General features: G+C 35.7%; 2 protein-coding genes across 5 annotated transcripts; one reads left to right on the top strand and one right to left on the bottom strand.

Moving 5' to 3' along the window:
• Positions 1–496: 496 nt before the first annotated feature.
• On the bottom strand, positions 497–17,361 carry LOC148306089 (platelet-activating factor acetylhydrolase IB subunit alpha2-like). Of its 3 annotated transcripts, XR_015838051.1 has the most exons (7): positions 17,063–17,361; positions 8,572–8,689; positions 8,254–8,354; positions 5,505–5,624; positions 4,276–4,408; positions 2,107–2,524; positions 497–1,154 (listed from the first exon to the last, which is right to left on the bottom strand). XR_015838051.1 is itself a non-coding variant. In XM_088265612.1 (6 exons), exons 1-6 carry the CDS (start codon positions 17,204–17,206, stop codon positions 2,409–2,411), a joined length of 732 nt encoding a protein of 243 aa, XP_088121738.1. In that variant the 5' UTR covers positions 17,207–17,329; the 3' UTR covers positions 497–2,408. The 3 variants fall into 3 exon arrangements, 2 of the variants coding, with proteins under 2 accessions (XP_088121738.1, XP_088121737.1); XM_088265612.1 differs by having other exon boundaries at positions 497–2,524; positions 17,063–17,329; XM_088265611.1 differs by lacking the exons at positions 497–1,154; positions 2,107–2,524 and adding an exon at positions 3,906–4,177 and having other exon boundaries at positions 17,063–17,356.
• A 572-nt stretch (positions 17,362–17,933) lies between these two features.
• LOC148306088 (uncharacterized) lies at positions 17,934–23,018 on the top strand. Of its 2 annotated transcripts, none has more exons than XM_088265616.1 (2): positions 17,934–18,254; positions 19,718–23,018. In XM_088265616.1, the coding sequence occupies exons 1-2, from the start codon at positions 18,242–18,244 to the stop codon at positions 21,907–21,909; spliced, it is 2,205 nt and encodes a 734-aa protein (XP_088121742.1). In that variant the 5' UTR covers positions 17,934–18,241; the 3' UTR covers positions 21,910–23,018. The 2 variants fall into 2 exon arrangements, with proteins under 2 accessions (XP_088121742.1, XP_088121743.1); XM_088265617.1 differs by having other exon boundaries at positions 18,119–18,258; positions 19,718–23,012.
• The last annotated feature ends 400 nt before the right edge of the window (positions 23,019–23,418 follow it).

Raw genomic sequence — 23,418 nt, 5'->3', positions numbered from 1 at the left:
ATTGAACTTTTTACTGTGCAACAGATCTTTTTAGGTAAAACCTGAAGATTTTTTCTCCATTTGAAAAATATTTAGTATATTTAAAAAAAATAATTAAAAAATACTATTTCTTCAAAATGCAAAAACAACACTTTCTGCCCTGTAGCGGGTAAATATTAAGTTAAAAATATGCCTCTTTTGCTGGGATATAGTTCATTTTCTAAGCAATTTGAAAACACGCACAACTCGAAATTGACGATTTTTGATTTATGACGTTCTTGAAAGGAGTGAGCGATATGTATGTGAAAATATTAAGAATTTTTTTTATACTATTGTTCGATTATGATTGAACATAATGAAGTACAAATTGGTCAGATAAACCAGCCAATGACAGGTTGTAAGCGGTATAAATGCCCATACTTCTATATTCCTATCTCAACAAGTTCTCTATCTCTGTTGAGATATTGATAAAATATGAAAAATGTTGTTAACAGTGTGAATAAAAGTGTAAAAAATATTTCTGTCTAAATTTTTTATTTAAATTTGTGCCTGTATATATATCATAATATAATGTGCCCGCTATTTCTATGTATTTGGGTACAGAAAAGGAGATTAGACCTCAGATAGTGTGGAGGGCAAAGCTGTACCTGAATATTAAAAGAGTTCAAGATCATCATGCTACCTAGGTATTAGACAATTTTGATCACTAATTTCTTCACTTGGTTGATGTTTTCATCATTCGATGTTGAAGGATGTCCAGGACGAGATGAGCTTTCAACCACTTCACGACACAGTCTCTCCAAAATCTTATTTTTTCTCTACTCCATCGTACGACATCTTCGGTCTCATAGGTCGGCCTAATATCTTCGTATCAAATTCACCATTCTATCCACAATTGACAACCACAATACTCAAACTTTTGGAACTCCCGTATATATTATAAATCTCATAGCACTTTGTATGTTACACTGGAACCATCTATGGTTGCTTTGAGAAAGCTTTTTTATTTATTTATAGGTTAATTATTCAACACGTTTTGATTTGAACGCCCGATATAATGCCAGTCCTTCGTCCGCCTCCGTAGTTTAATGGTCAGCATGCTCGGCTACCATTCTGGAGGTCCCAGGTTCAATTCCCAGGAGGGGAAAATAAATATAAGTGATGTTTTCACTGTACTAAAGGGTCCGCCAAATAACTTTTTTTTTTCAAAAACAGGGCGCAAAACATCGAGTGTAGCTTCGGCTGTGTGGCACGTAGCGCCGTCCTGTTGAAACCAAATGTTGCCAATATCCTCCTCTTCAATTTTTGTGAACAAAAATCCGTTCAACATGGCCCGATAACGATCGCCATTGACTGTAACGGCCACTCCTTGCTCATTTTCAAAGAAAAATGGCCCAATTATGCCTCTGGACCAAAATCCGCACCAAACAGTGACTCGTTTTGGGTGTACCGGCTTTTCAATGTATGCGTGCGGGTTTTCTGTGCCCCAAATACGACAATTTTGCTTGTTTACATACCCGCCAAGATCAAAATGAGCTTCATCCGAAAAGATGATTTTTTTGGCAAAATCGGCATCTTCTGTAAGTCGATCGCAGGCCCACTCAGCGAAGCGAAAACGCATTGGATGGTCAGTTGGCTTCAACTCCTGAACCAATTGGACTTTGTATGGCGTCATACCAAGGTCTTTATGCAAAATTCGTCTCAATGATGTCTCCGAAATGTTCAATTGTTGAGAACGACGGTGAATTGATGTTGATGGCGCTTCACGCACACTTTCTGCCACAACATCGATATTCTCGGGTGTACGCACTGTTTTTGGCTTTTCACGCTTTGGTTTATCGATGAGGATGCCAGTTTCTTTCACTTTTTTCACAAGATAACGAACATACGGAGCTGACGGTGCTTCTCTTCTTCCAAAAACCGTACGCAATTTTCGCACACATTCTGCAACATTACCATGATTTTCAAAGTAATGTCGCAATATTTCCCAGCGTTGTTCAAGCGTATACACAACCATATTCGCTCAGCGGAAGGATAAAACTAATTATCTGTCAAATCAGACATGAGCTAAGTGTTACCATTCACGAAATAAGCACTAGTTGAAAAAAAAAACTTTAGATGGCGGACCCTATATTTATTCGATATTACCCTGGACTAGTACCTGAAGCAGAGGGCTAATCACCTTTCCTTCATGTGTTAACGATCGAGATAACACTGCGTTTGTATGATGCAGTGCCCTTTGCACCATCGGGGTGCGGATAAGGGTTTGAATGATATAATGCCATCACATCTATTCTGCAGCGGATGACAAAGTGTCTACGCAGCGAGATGCAGTTCTAATAGTAGCTGAAGAGAAAACTAGCAAAATTGTGCGTATAATTCACCGATTTTACGAATTTATAGTGAATGGGTAATAATTTATAATTTTTTTATTGAAGCAACTGTTTGACTTTTTCAAGAACTGGTTTCCACCCGATTGTGTATCCCTCTTCAGTTAGATGGAGCGAGTCGTACATCAGTTTCGTTGAAATAATTCCGTCTTTATCTGAAAAAAAAAGTTTAACAATGTTATGTATTAATGTATGAAAGCGAAACATGGAACTGGCAAAGGAAGGATGAAAGCAGAGTAAACGCTGTTGAAATGCGCCACCTCAGAGGAATGTGTGGAAAATCATTGTATGACAGAATTAAAAAGATATAAGAAAGAAATGTAAGGCTGAACAAGGAATAATTGAAAAGATTAGGAAGAGTTCTTTACGGCGGTATGGACATGTAGAGCGAATGGATAACGAGAGAATGACTAAGAAAATATATGTGAGAGGGAAAACAGAACGAGGACGACCAAAAAAGACCTGGCACGATCAGATCCATCAGAACCTAAAATCTGGCGGTGTCAAAAGTCTGCGTAATCGGAGGGCATATATGACTAGATGTATGGATGTGAAGGAGGCGAGGAGTGTATGTCAGGACAGAAGAGTGTGGCGTAGTAATAGTAGTAGTATTTTTTTATGACACATTCAAAGCTTTTGCCCTGTTGAGTTTGAGTTGGGTCATCATCCAGTAACGCCTTCAATTGTTCATCTTCACACTGTTGTGGTCTACCAGAGCATGCACTATCTTTCACATTGAAATCACCATGTTTAAATTGTCGAAACCATGTATCACATGTTCTAATAGATGGAGCGTGTTTACCATATCGCTCACTCCTTTCAACAACGTCACAAATCAAAAAACTTGATTTTTTAGGAGATCGTTTTTAAAGTTTAAAAATATAATACAATGTATTAAAAATAAATCACTAGCCACTTATTGAACTTTTTACTGTGCAACAGATCTTTTTAGGTAAAACCTGAAGGTTTTTTCTCCATTTGAAAAATCAACGCTGCCTTACATGAACAGAAAATTTATTAATAAATGAACAGAAAATATAATTTTAAAAAAATTCAAAATAAGAATTAAAAGGATATTTTTATAAAATGTGATTGAGTGAAATTGAATTTTTAGACCGGCATTCTGAAAATTGCCGTGGCAGTGAAGGTGTTAACCTTACAACTATTTTTTATTTTTATTTTATATATATATATATATATATATATATATATATATATATATATATATATATATATATATATATATATATATATATATATATATATATATATATATATATATATATATATATGTATTTGTATATGTATATATATATATGGCGTTGCATATAAAACATATTGCTTTTGCCAATGTCAAGTTAATTAATAATATTACTTGATTATAAAATATGATAGACTTATTATTAAAATATAAATTAATTCCGTTCAATTTTTAAAAAATAACAAAAAGTTTGTAGATAATTGGGTTCCTGCTTGCCAGGATGAGATGGATATCTGTAGGGAGGGGAATAAGCGGGGCCAGAGTTTTAAAAAATATTGGCATTTGGTCATTTATTGGGCAACAAAGAATATGTGGTTAAGGTCTTCCTCTTCAAAACGACACTCGCAAATGGGGGAGTCAAAGACACCAATCCTCGCAAGGTGCTCTCTCGTACAGCAATGTCCCATCCTCATTCCACAAATGGTGGATGTATCTTTCTTGTTCATCGAAATTTTCCTAAACCAAAGACGGGATGGGACAGTAGGCTGAATGAGAGAGTAATGTTTTCCTTTTGAAAATTTTGAGGATTTTCCATTTGAGGGACCAGCTGGAAGACATATCAATATTTAGAATTATCAAAAGGTCATCAGATGGGTAGTTAGAGAAATTCGTACTTCACTACTATGTAAAATACTATGAACTCACCTATGAATTGATCCCACGCAGTGTCAACAATATGGATTCCGGCAGCGGCAGAATACTTCCTCAAAATTATTTGATTGGTTTCGGCACAAATCGTCCTATACTTGTTAGCGGTATATCCTTTTGGATGCAGCAACTGTATTAAAATATAAATCCAAAATAGTAAAACACTATTGACTAATCCCTTTTTTTTTTTATTATTTTGTATAAACATTTTAGCATGTGTAAGATGGAGGATATAGTGAGGTGGGGACGACAACGAAGGCGATACTGGAATGAACATATAAACAGAATGTCAGAAGACAGACTTCCACGTATCGCCCTTCAAGGTAACCCTGCAGGACGCAGACCCCCAGGCAGACCTCTGAAAAGATGGAAAGACAGCTGGGAGTCAACATCCCAAGAGCAACATGCAGAGGCACAAACAGATCTAGGATCTACAAAAAGAAAAAGATTTTTTGACATCTATGAAGATATGAAGAATTACATGGAAGTCTGGGTATTTACAGGTCTTATGACTTTCATAGGCCGGCAACATTCACCATTCATCTAAGAGATGGCAGATCCCCGGCAGCAATAGAAAGATGAAGAAGAAGAAGTACATGATAAGTACAAATATTTCAGTGATAAGTCGGCAGTCACTTTGTGGTAAACTCTTTCCATTCTTATTTAAGTTACACGTTTTAGTCACAATAGATATTAAGAAATAGTGGTATTTACCAAGTAAAAAACTTCATTCATTTTTTCATTTCATTCAAACCCTTATCCGCACCCCAATGGTGCATAGGGCACTGCATCATACAAACGCAGTGTTATCTTGATCGTTAATCCATGAAGGAAAGGTGATCAGCCCTCTGCTTCAGGTACCAGTCCAGGGTAATTTGAATAAATATTAGAGTGAAAAAATCACTTATATTTATTTGACCCCCCCCCTGGAAATCTAACCCGGGACCTCCAGTATGGCAACCGAGCGTGCTGACCATAACACTACGGGGGCGGACAAGATAAGATATTAAAACTCAAAAAAAATTGAAAATAAATATAAGTGAAAAAAATCACTTATATTTATTTGACCCCCCCCCCCCCCTGGGAATCTAACCCGGAACCTCCAGAATGGCAATCGAGCGTGCTGCCCATTACACTACGGAGGTGGAGTAACAAACTTACCAAGTAAAAACTCCAGGAAGCTAACCACAGAACCGCAACTGCGAAAGTATTCATAATGTTCTTACCGGCAGAATGATTTTGGATTGAGGAGTCGCTTTTTGAATTTCCTTAACAACGTTTTCTATCCCAGATGCAATGTCGGCCGGCAGACAGTTTGTATTATTGGTGCCGACAAATAAGACAACCTGTTAATAAAAAATAAAAATATGTAAACAATAATCTCATTATGGATTTTGAAATATAATTAAATAATGTTGCCATGTTGACCCGATCACATACATTTTAAAGTACCTAAAGCCACAAAAGTGAGTAGTACACATGGCATTCATGAGTGTCTAGTATCCAAGTTTCAAACCTTAATTTTTAACCTTTCCTACGGTGCTAAAAACTACCGCGTGCAACAGTGATATGTATTTTGTTAACCATATGAAAATGTGATTTAAAAACAGAAAAAATATGAATATTATTAAATGTCGCTTTTATTGACCATATTTGAAGGTGAAATGTAACAATTTTGTAATGTGAGCTCTAGTAGTCAGGTGCCAACAAATAAGACAACCTGTCAATAAAAAACAATAATCTCACCGTAGATTTTGAAATATATTGTAATTAAATAATGTTGCCATGTTGACCCGATCACATATATTTTAAAGTACCTAAAGCCACAAAAGTATGTGGTACTCATGACATTCATGACTGTCTAGTATCCAATTTTCAAACCTTAATTTTTAACCTTTCCTACGGTGCTAAAAACTACCGCGTGCAACAGTGATATGTATTTTGTACACCATATGAAAATGAAAATGAATGAAAATACGAAGACATGGGCTGCTCGACGTATGAGGAGCTGAAGAGGACTTCGGAAAATAGGCGAGAATGGCGAAAGAGATGTCATCTGTTGCTACGGCTAACCCGCAGGATTGAGACCAGAGAGAGAGATGAAAATGTGATTTAAAAACAGAAAAAATATGAATATTCCTAAATGTTGCTTTCATTGACCATATTTGAGGGTGAAATGTAACAATTTTGTAATGTGAGCTCTAGTAAGTATCTGAAAACGAGAAAAAATACATCGCAAGTAGCCGCGATAGCTGATGTAGCGACACGACCGCTGCGGAAGACGACCTGCGCGCTACTAAACACGCTACGACGTGCGCATGTACAAAAAGCATGGCACGCCCACACACACTGGGAAACGTATATGTATTGGTGATTTTATTCCCGATTTTTTCACAAATTATTTATTTACGTCGCTGCAAATTAATAACTTTATATTAAAATACTTTTGTGTAATTGTACGTAATTATACTACGGAGGAAAACAAAAATTCTGAGCCCGTATCTATTATATTTTTTATTGATATTCATTTATTACTATATTATTTTTAAAGTCAAGTTGTAGTAAATACATATCACCGGGAGGGAAAGGTTAAAGGCAGTATTCAAATTATAACTATTTTTTTATAATGCTGACATCCGTGTTAATAATCCCAAAGAAAAATTGTTTCTTCCTACTAGAGATGTCCGTAATAGGTAACTGTTAATAAAAAAAGGGTAATTTTGTGCCCGATAGTGTAATTGCCATGACATATTTAAAATGCAAGATTCGATTAACACTGTTATGAGGATAATTTAAAAAAAAGATATTTCTAAAAGTCTATTATAAAATATGTTTCCAATCACTCAACATCCCTGATCCCTTTTGTCTGTGACTGCTAATTAACACAAAAAATAAAGCCACTAGAGATCTACCCAATCTCAATTGCCTAAGGCCAAAATATTTAGAATTTTTTTTAGATGGTGTTTTAGTACTACATAAAATTGAAAGAATACAAAAAAAATCCGTATAAATCTTAAATCGTAAACAACATCTTTTTTTTGCCGACTACTGCGAAGCGTGCTCATTCCATAAAATCCAAACTCTTGCTGATAGACGTACGATGGCCAATATGGTTTTACTGGCTAATATCCTTTCTGATAAAATAGATTCACCAGAACTGGTTACCCGCATCCATTTTAGGGTACCGCAAAGGCAAACGCGGTATAATCAACTTTTCCACGTACCTAAATGTAATACTGATTTTGCCAGAAATACTACAATTAACCGTTTTATGGATACTTATAATAAAATGTTTAATGACGTAGATATATTTGGGAAAAGCACTAATTCCATAAAAAAAGAACTAAGCAGGAAATTAGGTGAATGATTGATCGTTGGCGTTTGTTCAACAAGCCAACTGTTTATAATCCCTGTTTGTTGGATGATTTATGTTGACATGGAATAGGTACTATACACACACACACACACACACTCACCCCACCAACATAACTTTGAAAAGAATAGTATTATCAGTGGATTTTTTTAATTGGCTGTAGATTTGTTAATTATTGTTGTATATTGTTTTGTTATGGCTGCAAAAATTCCAAATAAATAAAATAAAATAAAATAAATAAAAACTACATAATCAGTCTTACGACAACGAAGGCGATACTGGAATGATCATGTAAACAGAATGTCAGATGACAGACTTCCACGTATCGCCCTTCGAGGAATCCCTGAAGGACGCAGACCCCCAGGCAGACCTCGAAAAAGGTGGAAAGACAGCTGGGAGTCAACATCCCAAGAGCTACAAGCGGAGGCACAAACAGATCCTTAGGATCTAGAAAAAGAAGAAGAAGATAATCAGTCTTGAAAAAGAAGTGATTAGCTTCGAAACCGGTAGACATAATTAAATTATAATAAAATATTTATAGTGATTTTAAAGTTATATATTAATTATAAAACAATTATGAAGCATATAAAATGCTAAATTACCAGTAATGGTTTCAGTTTTTCCAACCAGTTGCCATCTTGTATTCTATATAAAACATGTTCAACTCTGTCTCCTCCAATCCCAAAATTAAGGATACTTTTACCTGAAAAAAAACATGGAAAAAAGCCTTTTAATTTGTGTAAAAATTATGTCCGCCTCCATAGTGTTTGATAATGTCTTAATAAGACCAAACGCGTCACATATTTTCATTAATAAAAGTAGAATTCAATTCAATAACCGTGTGTAATTTTGGATATATTACCCAATAATATTATTCATACTATTTTTAAAAACAAGGGATGCAATTTTTCGTTACCGACCTGTAGGAGCAAATTTTTTGTAGGCACTTGTATGCGTTAATGCTTCCACTATAGAATCTCCAATATAAAGGACATCACAATGCTTACAGTGATTGGCTTCTGATAAAAGTTGTGTGTGCTGAAAAATTATTAAAACAAATTAAGTATAAGTTTAAAATAGTCTTATCTGCCACTGTAGTGCAATGGTCAGCACGCTCGGCTATCGTTCTGAAGGTCCCGTTTGATTCCCGGCGAAGGGGGTCAAATAAATATAAGTGATTTGGTTTATTAGGAATGAATGTAAGAGACATTTAATAATAAATCACTATTCCGCACAGCTACTACATATCGCTCACTCCTTTCAAGAACGTCATAAATCAAAAATAGCCAATTTTCAGTTGTGCATGTTTTCGGAATGCCCAGAAAATGTACTATATCCCAGCAAAAGCTGCACATCTTTAACTTAATATTTACCCGCTCCAGGGCTGAAAGTGTGGTTTTTGCATTTTGAAGAAAAGGTGTTGTTTGATTATTTTTTTAAATATACTAAATATTTTTAAATGGAGAAAAAACCTTCAGGTTTTACCTAAAAAGATCTGTTGCACAGTAAAAAGTTCAATAAGTGGCTTGATATTTATTTTTAGTACATTGTGTTATATTTTTGAACTTTAAAAACGTTCTCCTGAAAAATGAAGTTTTTTGATTTATGACGTTCTTGAAAGGAGTGAGCGATATGTCAATATTATGCGATCCACAAATGGCATAACATCTACAAATATAGTTAAGTTATTTATTGATTTGGCGTTTAATTTGTAGAACTCCATTTTAATTTATGTATTAATTTTAAATCAAACACAGATTTTTTGAGTCTACAAAGTTGTATTTTATTAACAAAAAACACATAAAAAATTATATTGTGACAATTGTTTCGCCTTGTTAGGGCATTATCAAGCGAATGTCCTTTCGTTAAATATTAAGTAAAACGAGCGGGTAAATATTAAGTAAAAGAAGTGCAGCTTTTGCTGGGATATAGTACATTTTCTGGGCATTCGGAAAACATGCACAACTGAAAATTGACAATTTTTGATTTATGACGTTCTTGAAAGGAGTGAGCGATATGTAGTAGCTGTGCGGAATAGTGATTTACTGTTAAATGTCTCTTACATTCATTCCTAATAAACCAAATCACTTATATTTATTTGACCCCCCTCCCTGGGAATCGAACCCGGAACCTCCAGAATGATAGCCGAGTGTCCTGACCATTACACTACGGAGGCAGATAAAACTATTTTAAACTTATACTTAATTTGTTTTAATAATTTTGTGTTTAAAAATCTGTGTTTGATTTAAAATTAATACATAAAATAGTTAAGTTATCTAGGGTTTAAGTGTTAATAATAATAACGATGTCCGCCTACATATACGTATTTTTTATACGTGTAATGGTCAGCATGTTTAGCTGCCATGCTGGAGGTCCCGAGTTCGATTCCCAGAGAGGTGAAAATAAATATTAGTGATTCACTCTAATATTTATTCGATAATACCCTGAACTGGCACCAGAATAGGAGCGCTGATCACCTTTCCTTCATATGTTAACAATCAAGATAACACTGCGTTTATATGGTGCAGTGCCTTATGCACCAGTGCGGTGCGGATAAGGGTTTGAAGAAGTTAAAATAAGGGTCTCTGCTGAAAAAAAATCTTGCTCTAATCAACCATAGATGCTGCCGAGAACTCAAACATTGAAAGAATGAATGAATTATATGATATATCGTGAGTTCCTAAAATTTAAGTACAGTAAACCCCCCTAAAACGTTGAGATAAGTACCGCGTTATAGGAGGGAATGTCAGAGAGTTAATGTTTTTAAATTGTATTTATGTAATAATGACTAATCTTAACCATTTTCGCTGGTTGGAATGTAAAAATTTAATTTAAAACATAAACCCCTTGTAACGTCCCCTCCGATAACGCGGTACGGGGGTTTCTGCTTAGTAAAAAGCTTCTTTACATCTCACCAATAGATGTCTCTAGTGAAGTTCTAGTGATTCAATAACAAGGTTTCTAAATTGGTTCATATATATATAGAACTTCCAAGAATTTGAGTAGTGTGGTTGTCAATCATAGGTAGAATGTTGAATGTTGCACATGAATAAAGTGATCACTTAAATCAGCCTATGACAGGTCTTAAGCCCTTTCGATGCCCCGACTTCCCTATTCTTCTTCATCCATCAACTCATTGAGGGGGTTAATGAATAATTTACTGCGAAACAAAGGATGACTTACTCACTTTATGAAATAAAAACTCTTTGTTTTAACCACTTTTTATTGGTACACTTTAATTGGTAGGTTACAAGTCATTCGGAGTTGACGTTTGCGCTACGCAATGCATAATTTTTTTTTTTTTTTTGTTGTTTTTTTTTTGAATTACCTAACATCCAAGTCACTCTGAAATCTTATGCAACACCGTTTATCATGTCCCTACTCAGGCTTCAACTTTATAAGTTTCATAGCCTATGCCTACTCGTGAGTGGATTTACTCTTTATGTTTAAAGTTACTATAATTTCATGTAATTCATGAGTGAAAATTCTAGGCAAAAACACTCGCTGCACAATAAAAACAACAGTTTTGAGTTTTTAAATCATATTTTTCAAATCGTATTTTCATATGGTGTACGGAGTGTGTGGAAGTTTTTGGTAAGGGAAGAGTAATTAAATATGAGTATTTCAATGCTTTAGAATTTAGTACATAAACCATGATGATGACAAGGTTCTTGTCGAGGAACTGTCAAACATACAACTGCTTAGTTATAGTGCTCCTAGTTTTTTGTGTTTAAAAATAATATAATCGAAGTTTTGTGAACCAAATGTTATCGTAGTTTATTAATTATATAATTTTGCATTAAAACTATCGTTTTCTGTGCCCTTTATTTATAAAACTAGAGTCCTTTTAAACATTTCAAGTTATAAATCATTTTTTTTGCAACAATAATATTTTTTTTTTTTTTTTTTTATAATTTTTTTATATATTTTTTTTGTTCTTTATATTTAAAGTCTTTTACTTTAAAACTTATTAAATATGGAGGCAGGTGAAAAACCTCCAGATCCCCCAGATCCTAGATTTGAAGATTACTCCAATGTGGGTTCGCCCATTATTCACCCAACGGTGAGGTATAAGCGAACCCTTAAGGCAGATTCTTTTGAAGAAGGTCCTCCACCGTCAAAGCAGGTAAGTATGAACACTCATTCGAGAGATGAAACAATGAAAAATTTGTATACAGAAAAGGATGTCGGTCCTTTTATTGTTTATATTCAAAAAATTGCAGAAAATTCCTCCATCAATAGCTTAGAGGTAGGAAAACTCCTTTTTAATAATAAAATACAGGAAATCATACCTCGAGGTGGTATACGGGCTATTGGCCGCAATAGGATTGCCATAGAACTTAATTCATTCGAGGCTGCAAATAGTTTTGCAGAGAAACAAGGTATTCTCAATCAAAATAATTACAAGGCATACATCCCATATCATATGGTGTCACGCATGGGTTTGGTTAGGGGCATTCCGACAGAATGGTCCCATGAGGACATTCTGGAGAATGTGACCCTCCCAGATAATTGCGGTAGAATTATCAAATCTCGCCGTCTCTCTCGGAAAGTAACATCTCCAGACTCTTCTAATCATACATGGGTACCGACCCAAACAGTCGTGCTTACGTTTCAAGGACAAATTCTCCCTAAAAAAATTTTCTTTTTTTACTCCGCTGTAGAGGTGGAATTTTATATGTTTCCCACAATGCAATGTTTTCAATGCTGTAGATTTGGTCATTCGAAACCAGTATGCCGTTCCCAGCCTCGGTGCTACAAATGTGGATCCAACCACCTAGGAGAGTCATGTTCCGCTTCCTTAGAAAACGCCAGCTGTATACACTGTTCTGGCAACCATTTTTCTACCAATCGTAATTGCCCAGAGTTTATACGCCAAAATTTGATTAAGAAAAATATGTCAGAATTAAATATTTCCTATTTTGAAGCTTCTAAACAGACGTTTAGTAAGGGGAAATCCTATGCGGATAGCTTAAAATCCTCAAATAAACATCCTTCTCAAAACATTTCAAAATCCTCTTTAGATGGTGAAGCTACACTCAATTCATTACCCGCCACAATTACCGCTCCCCAAAAAAATCGTGCCAAATTTACATACAAAACTCCCAGAGCTCCTCTTATTCCCGGCTACGACCGATCCAACCATAACTCCCTTCTCATCCATCCCAATGGCTCGGTAAATTACCAATCACCCGATGGATGTGCTATCAATCAAAGCTCTTCCCCAGCCATCAACTCAAACTCTGCTGAAAGTTTATCACAGAGTCTCGCCTTCTCTAATGAATCTTTCTCTAAATCCATTCTAACCATATTACTTGATCTCTTACTCTCCCAAAAATCCTTACCGTCCAACGTTGCTATTATTATTCCTGTCCTTCAAGCTTTCATACAAAATGGCCCAAATCACTTCAATTAATTCTCTTTCGATTCTCCAATGGAACTGTCGTAGCGCAGTATCCAACAGAGATGACATCAATCTTTTAATCCGCTCTCACAAAATTGATATTGCGACCCTATCTGAAACCTGGTTCTCTCCGGGTTCAGTTATCTCATTCCCTGGCTATTCTTGTGTCAGAGACGACCGCCTTGACGGAAGGGGCGGTGTAGCTATCTTAATAAAAAATAATTTAATTTTCGATTTGATTCCACTTCCATCACATCCCAGAATGCAAATATTAGCCATAAAAATTCTAGATTTATCAATTGTTTCCGTTTACTCAGCTCCCAGAAACGTATTTAAGCAATCATACTGGAGATCTATCGTGAGTTGTCTCTCCCCAAATTTCTACATTTTGGGAGACCTTAATGCTCATTCTACGTCCTGGGGCTGTACGTCGTCCGACACTGCAGGAAGGGCCATCGTTGATTTCATGGAGGAATCAAGCTTATGTATATTGAACAATGGTGATCCAACGCGTATTGCTCCGGCTAATCATAGCCAAAACGCCTTGGACATCTCAATCTGTTCCTGCAACCTGGCAAGCTTGTCCTCTTGGAATCTATTGAGTGACCCTTTCTCCAGTGATCATTTCCCTATCATCATCAAAATGATTAATTCCTCAAATCACAGTCATCATAAACCCAAGAGATCTAACTATTTGATCGGTAGGGCTGACTGGAAAATCTTTGAAGATTCATTGAATGCTAAGTCCAAGTCCCTGTCGATCGATGGTGACAATAACAACCCCAACACAATAGCTAACAAAATCCACGAGTTGATAATTGAGGTGGCCAACGTTGCTATCCCCATATCTAAAAAGGTTTTGCACAAGTACTCCCCTCCTTGGTGGGATAAGGAATGCACGGAAATGGTTAAAAATAGAGCATCCAGTATAAGAAAGTATAAAAGAAATATAACTTCTGACAACTTTTTGGAGGTTAGACACGTACAGGCCCTAACTAAAAAATTTCTTAGAAAAAAAAAAAGACAGGGTTGGCAAAATCTCTGTAACTCTTTGTCTCCCGAAACCCCACTCGGGGATGTGTGGGATTCAATAAGAAGATTCAGAGGATCATACTCTCCGAAGGTGAACACTTCCAAATGTACATCCTGGATAGAGGATTTTGTTGGGAAACTTGCTCCATCTTACGTTCCCAGTATTTCCGAACTCCCTAGAGAACCCCCAATCCTTCCAGGCGCTGACTACCTAACATCTCCGTTTTCACTCGATGAATTATCGATGGCAATCCAATCTTCTGGAGATTCTTCTCCGGGCCATGACATGATTCCCTATTCCTTTTTCAAACACTTTCCTAAACCATTTATGATCCTAATCCTAAAAATGTATAATCTCATTTTAAAATCTTGCACAATCCCAGACTCCTGGAAAAGACAAATCATAGTCCCGATCCCCAAACCTGGTAAGGATATATCCCTTGGAACTTCATACAGGCCAATTGCCCTCTCATGTTGTTTTCTCAAAATTCTGGAACGCATGGTAAAGACTAGGCTCGAGTGGTTTGTAGAGAGAAATAACCTCCTACCGCACTGGCAATTTGGTTTTCGAAAAAATAAATCCTGCATCGACAACCTAAGTGTACTAGTTACTGATATCCATGTTTCACGGTCCTGTAAAACCGACTTAATCGCCTGCTTCTTGGACGCAAGTAGTGCTTATGATAATGTCCTTCTCCCATTACTGCTGGAAAGAATGAATGCCCTCGGGATCTCCAGTGGTGTTGGCTGCCTGATATTTAATATGATGTGCAATAGAGATATTGCCATAGATACTCCAAAAGGATCCGTGATTAGAACGGTGTACAAAGGTCTGCCACAGGGATCGGTATTGAGTCCACTGTTATTTAACATCTACACTCAGGATCTTCAAACACATATTCCCCCTGAAATCTCCATTTTGCAGTATGCGGATGACTTCGTGCTGTATACATCAGACAAATCCACACCTCGCGCTTCGAGTGTATTGAATAGGGCACTGGAACCCGTCGGGGCATGGTTCGAGGAAAGTAATTTGGAATTGGCTCCGTCCAAAAGCCAAATAGTAGTATTTTCTAGAAAGCGTAACATCCCCGAGTTAAATATAAAATTGAGGAAAATTCGGATTCCTGTGAAGGACAATGTAAAATTTTTGGGCGTCACATTGAATAATAAGCTGTCATGGAACAAACACATTGAAAACATTGTGGCTAAGTGTGAAAAGAATATTAACATCCTACGGGCAGTTTCAAGAGTGTGGTGGGGTGCCCACCCGACTACAATGAACATGCTTTACTGCGCTCTTGTCCGAAGTCATATTGATTATGCGTGCTTTATAATGGACCCTCTTCCAAAGTATCTGCAATCTAAATTGGATAGGATACAATATAAATGCCTCAGATTAATTTTGGGAGCAATGAAATCATCTCCTGTGATTGCCTTACAAGCGGAGTGTGTTGATATGCCGTACTCTTTGAGGAAAAAACTATTATCCAACAAATTCATCCTCAATAGGACTAACGATAGTAATCATCCAATTTTTCCGAGGCTTCAACTTCTTCATGCTTTTTTTCAATCAACCTCAAACAAAAATACTGACAGTCCTCCTATTCTCTGTAGATCCTGGCATCACATTGTAAACACCATGTCATGTCCTCTTGAAGCCACTCTTCCGTTATATAACATTTCATATGAAGCTGCTATTTATAAACCTGATGTATTTCTTTCTATTGGAATAGATAAGACCTCGTTGGTTCTTAATGCCTCTTATGTTAAACGATTATTCATACAAAAGTTGGAAGAACTTTGGCCTAACCACGTTGCAGTATATACTGATGGCTCAAAAAGTGCCGTAGGAGCGTGTGGTGCTGCATTATATATTCCTTCCCTTAATATAGAAGAGCAATTCCAATTACCTCGTGAAGCATCCATATTTACAGCGGAATGTGTGGCCCTTAGAGAGGCTCTGAGAATAATTATTAAACAATCCTTGTCACCGACAGTAATTTTTACTGATTCTCTCAGCGTTGTGAACCTTTTATCTTCAAATAATAATCACTCTGTCCTTAAAAATAATCATATTCTTTGTGATATAAAAAGAATGTTATATATGGTTAATGTTGAAAATAAAATTGTCTCGATAGTTTGGATTCCATCTCATATAGGAATTACAGGTAATGAGAGGGTGGACTCCATGGCCAAGGAAGCCCGGGACTGTGGCGTGGTTCCCAGTCTATTCACCCTTCCCATTCCTGACTACCTTAGTGGGCTCAAAGCTGGTGCAAGCGAGGAATGGAATGAAATGTTCTCCATAACATCCACTGGATCCTATTACAAGTCAATCCAACCCGTGATACCCAAATCCCCTTGGTTCCGCAAAGTTAGGATTCCCAAGCTGAATGTGTCCCTTCTGTGTAGGCTGAGGATCGGACACACAGTACTTGCATCCCACCTCAAAAGGATTAATATTCTAACTTGTTCGTTGTGCGCGTGTGGACAGGAGGATGAGACTGCTGACCATGTATTTTTCAACTGCCCCTTACTCCCTAACCTCGAGTTCATTCAGGACATTCGGTCTGAGGGTTTGTCCTTCCCGCTGAATGTCCAACACCTATTGTCAATGAACTCGAAAAATGTTGACGGTGCGATTATTAAACATTTAAAAAAGTATAGCAAAAGCGTGTGACCCCAAAAAAAATCAATAAAAAAAAAATATTATTTAAGTATATAAAATCACTAGTATGGCAGGTATCACCCAAAATTGGGTGCTTTGCCAAAAATAAACAACAAAAAAAAAAGGTTCTTGTCGAAACCGGTTGGATAAAGTGTACCAATAAAAATTGGTTGAAACTAAGTTGTTTTATTTTATAAAGTTTATAAAATATGACACAAAGTATCTGCGAAAAACATTCAAGAAATGATGACTTATTCGTTATAACTTAAACCAGCGATGTGATCGATATAAATTTCTAATTTACCATTTGAATTTTCTCTCTCCGTTGTGCCGGTATCAAACAACTGTTTTTAACTTCATCGGACATTTTAAACGATTTTTGTACAACGCTGATGCAATTCTTATAAACATTTACAGTTGTAAGAGGTTTTTGTAAAACAGAAATCATTAGTTACTGTTTATTTAAATATGATAATCGAGATTCCAAAGACTAATTTGTATGCATTTAATGTCAAAAGTCAAAACAAAGACTTATTTGTATGTCAAAAACTAAACGTCAAATTGACAGGACATTTCTCCAGAAAACTTCTATAGAAAATAGACAATAATTTTCGTGTATAGTATAGAATAGACAAAAATGTGCCAAATGAAGAATTCGTAAAAAGGGTCACTAAGCACGGGCAGAGCTAAAAGACCATAACTAAAATGCCTATAACCTTTTTCTTTTAAATTAAGACTAAAATAAATAGATATCACTGTAAAATAGATATCACTGTAATAAAAATGTAAAATAAGTCACAAATCAAACTAACATTACTAATAAAACTAACCCCATTTGCTGAAATACAAATATTTTGAATTCAAATGTTAAAAATGAAAGTAAAAAAAATAATTTTAGACTGCTTTAGAACACTTAGAAAAAGATAATAAACACAAAAAGGGTGAAAAGCCATTTTAAAAAAAAATAAGAAAAACAATTACCGATTAATTAACTAAATATAATTATTGATAAATTAGCATTTTTTAATCTTTGTTTTATTATTATGTGATAAATTTCCGTTTTGAATTAAAATATCATTTGATGTTTAAAAAATAATTCATTTCATATTTTACTTTTGGACGTTTTTCCACTTCCCGCCATGACATCACATCCTACCACAAGCGACGTCACATCCGGATACGCGTTTTAGGAGGAGTCTATTTAGAGTTGATTATCTGGTGGCTTTTATATTTCAACTGTCAAACGGTATTACAAAAGTTATTTTCGCGTTGTTTACATTAGTCGATTTAAAATTATACATATTTCGACAAAAATTATCATTGGTATTCATTTAAGTATATAACATTTGACTGAGCAGAGATTCTAAATGATCTCCAACATTGACATTTTCTTTATTCCTCTTATAAATAAGTAGGGTTATTCTTTATCGTATTTATAAAAACAATTCCAAATATCTTGTATTGTGTTTACACTAGAGCCAGTATGGATCCTGTTGGTAGGTAAATTATGTGATTTTTATTCATATTATTTGAATTTTTAAACATGTATAAAGGAAAGCTGTTTAAAGATTACGTTCTTTATAATATAATAACTTTTGTAGGTTGACAATCAGCCTTTAGGCCAGTGATCGCCACACGATAGCTCGTGAGCTACCAGTAGCTAACCGAGATTTTTTCGGTGGTTCGCGTAGGACATTAAATTTGCCCAGTAAATTTTCTTATTATGTTTATTTTCAACCTTCCCTTCCCGATGTTGTGTACCTAGTACATATTGCTTCCAATAACCATAATATCTCTATAAATATAATAAATACAAGACTAAGATTTCAAGTATTCCTCCATAACATATTTACGCATTGATTTAAAAAATAATATTAATAATAATAAGAATTTATCAGGTACATCGGAGGTATTATATATATAAACAGCTCAATGTTATCTAGCTAGCTGTCAGTAGCTTTTGAGCTCCCGACAAGAGCGGACCTATGCTTGTTTCGTGAGCGTTGTCAGATGGTTTTTCAATGTTTTCAGCAAATAAATCTAAATTTTTTACTTCATTTATAATTAAGGGGGTTAGCTATGAATGTCCGTATTTTTCCAATTTAAAATTGCTAATTTTTTATTGTGTAGTGACTATCCAACATCGGGACGCGCGTTTATTTAGCACCGCAAGAGAAAGGTTAACCACACCTATTTTCAATTTTTATTTTGTTTATAAATTAATATTTAAAGTATGCATTTTACGTTTTACTGTAATGGTAGAGACTGACCGGAGCATTTCGTCGTAACGTAACGATGCGAGCATTCAGGCAGTCAGTACAGCGAGCCGAGCGCTTCATCCATAGTTTCGGATGCTGGGTGGTGCTCGCTGCGAGCGATGTTACGACGTTATGTTACGATGAAATGCTCCGGTCAGTGTCCACCTTTAAACTAGTGTTCTTATTTATTTATTTTGTCCGCCTCCGTAGTGTAATGGTCAGCGCGCTCGACTACCGTTCTGGAGGTCCCAGGTTCGATTCCCAGGGGGGGGGGGTCAAATAATTGAAAGTGTTTTTTTTCACTGTAATATTTATTCAATATTACCCTGGACTGGTACCTGAAGCGGCGGGCTGATCACCTTTCCTTCATGTGTAAACGAGATCAAGATAACACTGCGTTTATATGAAGCAGTGCCCTATGCACCATCGGAGTGCGGATAAGGGTTTTATCATTTATCTTATTTATTTAAACTAATATAAAAATATTTTGTATGGTACGATAAGGGCCGATGATAAAAAACTCTAAAGGGGGAATTTGTATAGGTAGCTCACCAGACAAGTTAAATTTCTGAAAGTAGCTCACATCCTTATTGAGTTTGGAGACTGCCCTAGACAATGCTTTTTTCGGATTGTGTCCCATTTTATTGTAGGATTTTTTTAAAAAAGAAAAAAAATTAATTTTGAGTTTCTGGACGTTTCAGGTGGTAGCAGTGATTCAACTTCAAAGAAAACAGAAGGATTTAAGAAAATTTTGTTTGAAAAGCCCCATATTTCAATTTTAAAGAAAGCAAAATCGATGGACGCTGCGGGCGGTGACAATGCCGATAATTCAACTCCAAAAAAGCAAGTCAAATTTTCCGACCACGATACTTACTATGTACCCCCTCTTGAACAAGAAAATAAAGAAGAAACAAAAGTTTCCCCAGTTTCTTTGCAAGATTCGGGTACACCAATTAAAAAGATACCCTTAGTTTTGAAAAACCTTGTCCTCAAACCTTTAGGAAAAACAAAAATTGTGAATACAGATGAAAAAATAAATAAAGACGCTATTATTTCTGATGCGAATAATTACTTACACAAGTCTTTGAATTCTGGAGATAATCTGAGGAAGGCTTTGTTTGTGGCTCAAATAAATAAGAAAATCGTCACCTCTCAGCCGAGGGATAAGCAAGTAACCAAAGATAATGATGACAGTGATTCGCTGAATGCAGAAAAATCTTTAAAGTCCACTCCGAGTTTACCCGTCTCGAGAAAAAGACCAATATTAAATGCTACCCAAGCTTCTAGTCCAAAGAAATCGTTGCTGAAACAGAATTCTGCCGCCGATAATAATGACAATAATATGGTGGAAAATATTCCCGATAAAAAACCAATAATCACTTCAGATATTGTGTTAGATGAATTTAATAAGATCGACGTCAGAGATATTATTACTTCCAAATTTTCAGACACGCCCATTCCCGATACAAAAATGGGTAAATATAAAACTGTTTCTACACCTCAATCTACAGCCGTTCCTTTAGCTTCACCGCAAACTTATTCAAAGGTCAAATCGATACGGATTAAAAAAGACAAATTGGTTTACAATCCATTGAGCAACAAGATAAATTTGTCCATCATTAATGATATGTCTTCAATACCCCGGAAAGGTAAAAGGCTTTCAGGAAAAAATAAAGATCTTTTAAACGCAACCATCTTCGAACAACTTCAGTATAAGGGGTTTAATGAGAATTATGAAAGGCCATTAACAAAGAAAAAGAAGACAGATTATGATCCATCTGACAATTATGAAGCTAGATATACTGAAAATCGTCATAAATCAGAAGTTTTGGCCGGAACCACCGAAGAAATTTTTCAATTATTTAATACACCATCAAAAATTAAGAAAGAAAAACAGGGAAGAAAGGAAAACAAGCATGCTGATTGTGATTACGAAGCCTCTAAAAGCCTGTATAAACCGAAACCCAAACTCCCCGATGAGACTTTGCAATTATTTATGATACCCACTTCTCTTATGTGCAAAAATGCCCATTCTGCCGTCAAACCGTCCAGGCTTAAGAAACCCGGCATTTCTGTTATCACTCTGCCTGGTGAGGTGATCGACGATGGCGTTTATCGTCCAAAATATGACAGTACTAATATTATAGTGTCCAAAATCCGGCCAACCAGCGTAATCCGGTGCTTCTCCGGTACTTTACCCGCTGCTAAAAGATTAAACAAACTAAATTCTTCTATTCTATCGAGTAAAGTTTTACAAAAACCACCCGCATCTTCCGCTGATGGCAAAGAAATTGTGAAAAGTATCGATTCAAAAAAATTGGATTCCACCAAATCTGGCGATGATAACTTGACTTTATATTATTCTACAGATTCCGATACTGATTCTGTCCAACTATTGGATGCGAAAAAATCCGTTGCACCCTCGACCGGTGCGGAGGCTGTTCAGAATACGCCGTTTCCTCAGATACTCGGTGTTATAATAACCAAACCTCACGACTACGGTATTATCCTACCAAATACCGAGTCTACTAAATCTGACGCAACTCCACCCGATGCTTCAAACACTCCACAAGACTGCGCTCCTGGTGAGATACAATCAGATCCTCAGTGTCCCTCGGTAAATGATCCTGTTAATGTTGGTACCACCTCTACTCCGGATTGGAACCCCCCACCTGTACCACCAGATAACAATTTAAGTCTACCAATTATTAACAGCGATAAATCAATTTCGGATTCTTCAACTCCCGGGAAGCCTGATTTAATAATTGTGTATGATGACAATCCGAATTCAACGCTAAGTATGGAAACCACTTTAAATCAGCAAATGAATAATGATTTAAACATTAGTCCTCACCAAAAAATTATCCATAAACGAAAGAAGGGATCAAAGTAACTCCTGCCGCAGCTCAAACTTTTATTGTGTAATGTGTTTGTGAATAACAAACTCAAAATGTTTAGAAGTAGTCATATTAGGAGTTGACTGTATTTCTATGACTCAAATTACGTTCATGAACGTATGTCAATATTTGACTCAAGTAAATAATGTTGCATTAAAAACTGCTAATATTATCCTTTGGGTTATTCTTATCATTTAAAAAGAAGGTAAAAAATGATCAGGTTTTTTTGAAAATTAAATTTCTGATTTACAATACTGATTTAGGCGATACCGATCATGTAAACAGAATGTCAGATGACAGACTTCCACGTATCACCCTTCAAGGAATACCTGAAGGACGCAGACCCGCAGGCAGACCTCTGGAAAAACAGCTGGAAGTCAACATCCCAAGAGCTACAAGTGGAGGCACAAACAGGTCCTTAGGATCTAGAAAAAGAAGAAGAAGAGACGAATACTTATTTACAATTTACCAGACAACATTTTTAAACAATAGACATATTTATGACTCTATTTATATCCTTTGGTTCTGAACATAAGATGTCTGACGGTGATTTTCAAATTCTCTGTCGTTAGTCTGCAATCAATTCTCTCCATTCAAACTTTGAGGATCATTTCTGAATACATATTGGTAGGCATGTTTAGCTACCGCGCTGGAGGTCCCGGGTTCGTCTCCCAGGAAGGAGGTAGTAATAAATTAGTTATTTTACACTCTAAATATAATTTATCCGCCCTACACATACGAACGTACGTGATACACGCGGTTTTTCTTCACCATTCCTCGCTAACCCGTATGATCTACGCGCGAGAAAAGATATATGTTCCAAAAATGCATACCGGATACACTGACAAATTTTTGCCAGGTTTCATACCTGACAATATTTTGTGACAATAAACGTGATTTTTTCTTGTTTATAAAAAATATGTTTATGTTAAAATGTTTTTTTTTCTCGATTTAAAAAAATAAATATAATAATTATAAATGTACAACCTTGTACATTTGTGTATAATAATCTGATTGAATTATCATTTTTAATTTAACATATTTTTATTTGATGTCATTTATTTTAAGTCATGTGCCTAAATGGAAATAAAATATTTTATATAAATATGAACTGAGTTTTATTACGGACTCTATCTGCGCGCTCTGGTCAGCGTTTCTGAGTTCCACCCCCCACTCTGCAAGGACTTAGTGGTAAAAATCTATCCATTTTTTATTTAAGTTGTACTTAGTAAATACCGCTATTTCTTTAAAAATGCGCAAATGATTCATTCCGCAAATGGTATTTGAAAATGATGTGGAATGCATCGAAACACTTGTCACAATACATTTGAAGAAATAATGGTATTTACTAAGTAAAACTTAAATGAAATATTTGTCTTTATCATAATGCCTTTTTCAAAAACTTTTAAAACATTGTATTTGGGTAGTTGGTTGGCTGTGCGTAGGTACTACCATTTAAAAAAAATAGCTTTTTTTTTTAAATCGTAAATAATTTATAATTATTA

The sequence above is a fragment of the Brachycentrus maculatus genome, unplaced genomic scaffold (genome assembly GCF_059751285.1).
Source record: "Brachycentrus maculatus isolate JH-2025_06_01 unplaced genomic scaffold, ASM5975128v1 h1tg000253l, whole genome shotgun sequence".
NCBI lineage: Eukaryota > Metazoa > Arthropoda > Insecta > Trichoptera > Brachycentridae > Brachycentrus > Brachycentrus maculatus.
This window is presented reverse-complemented; position numbering and strand designations above follow the sequence as displayed.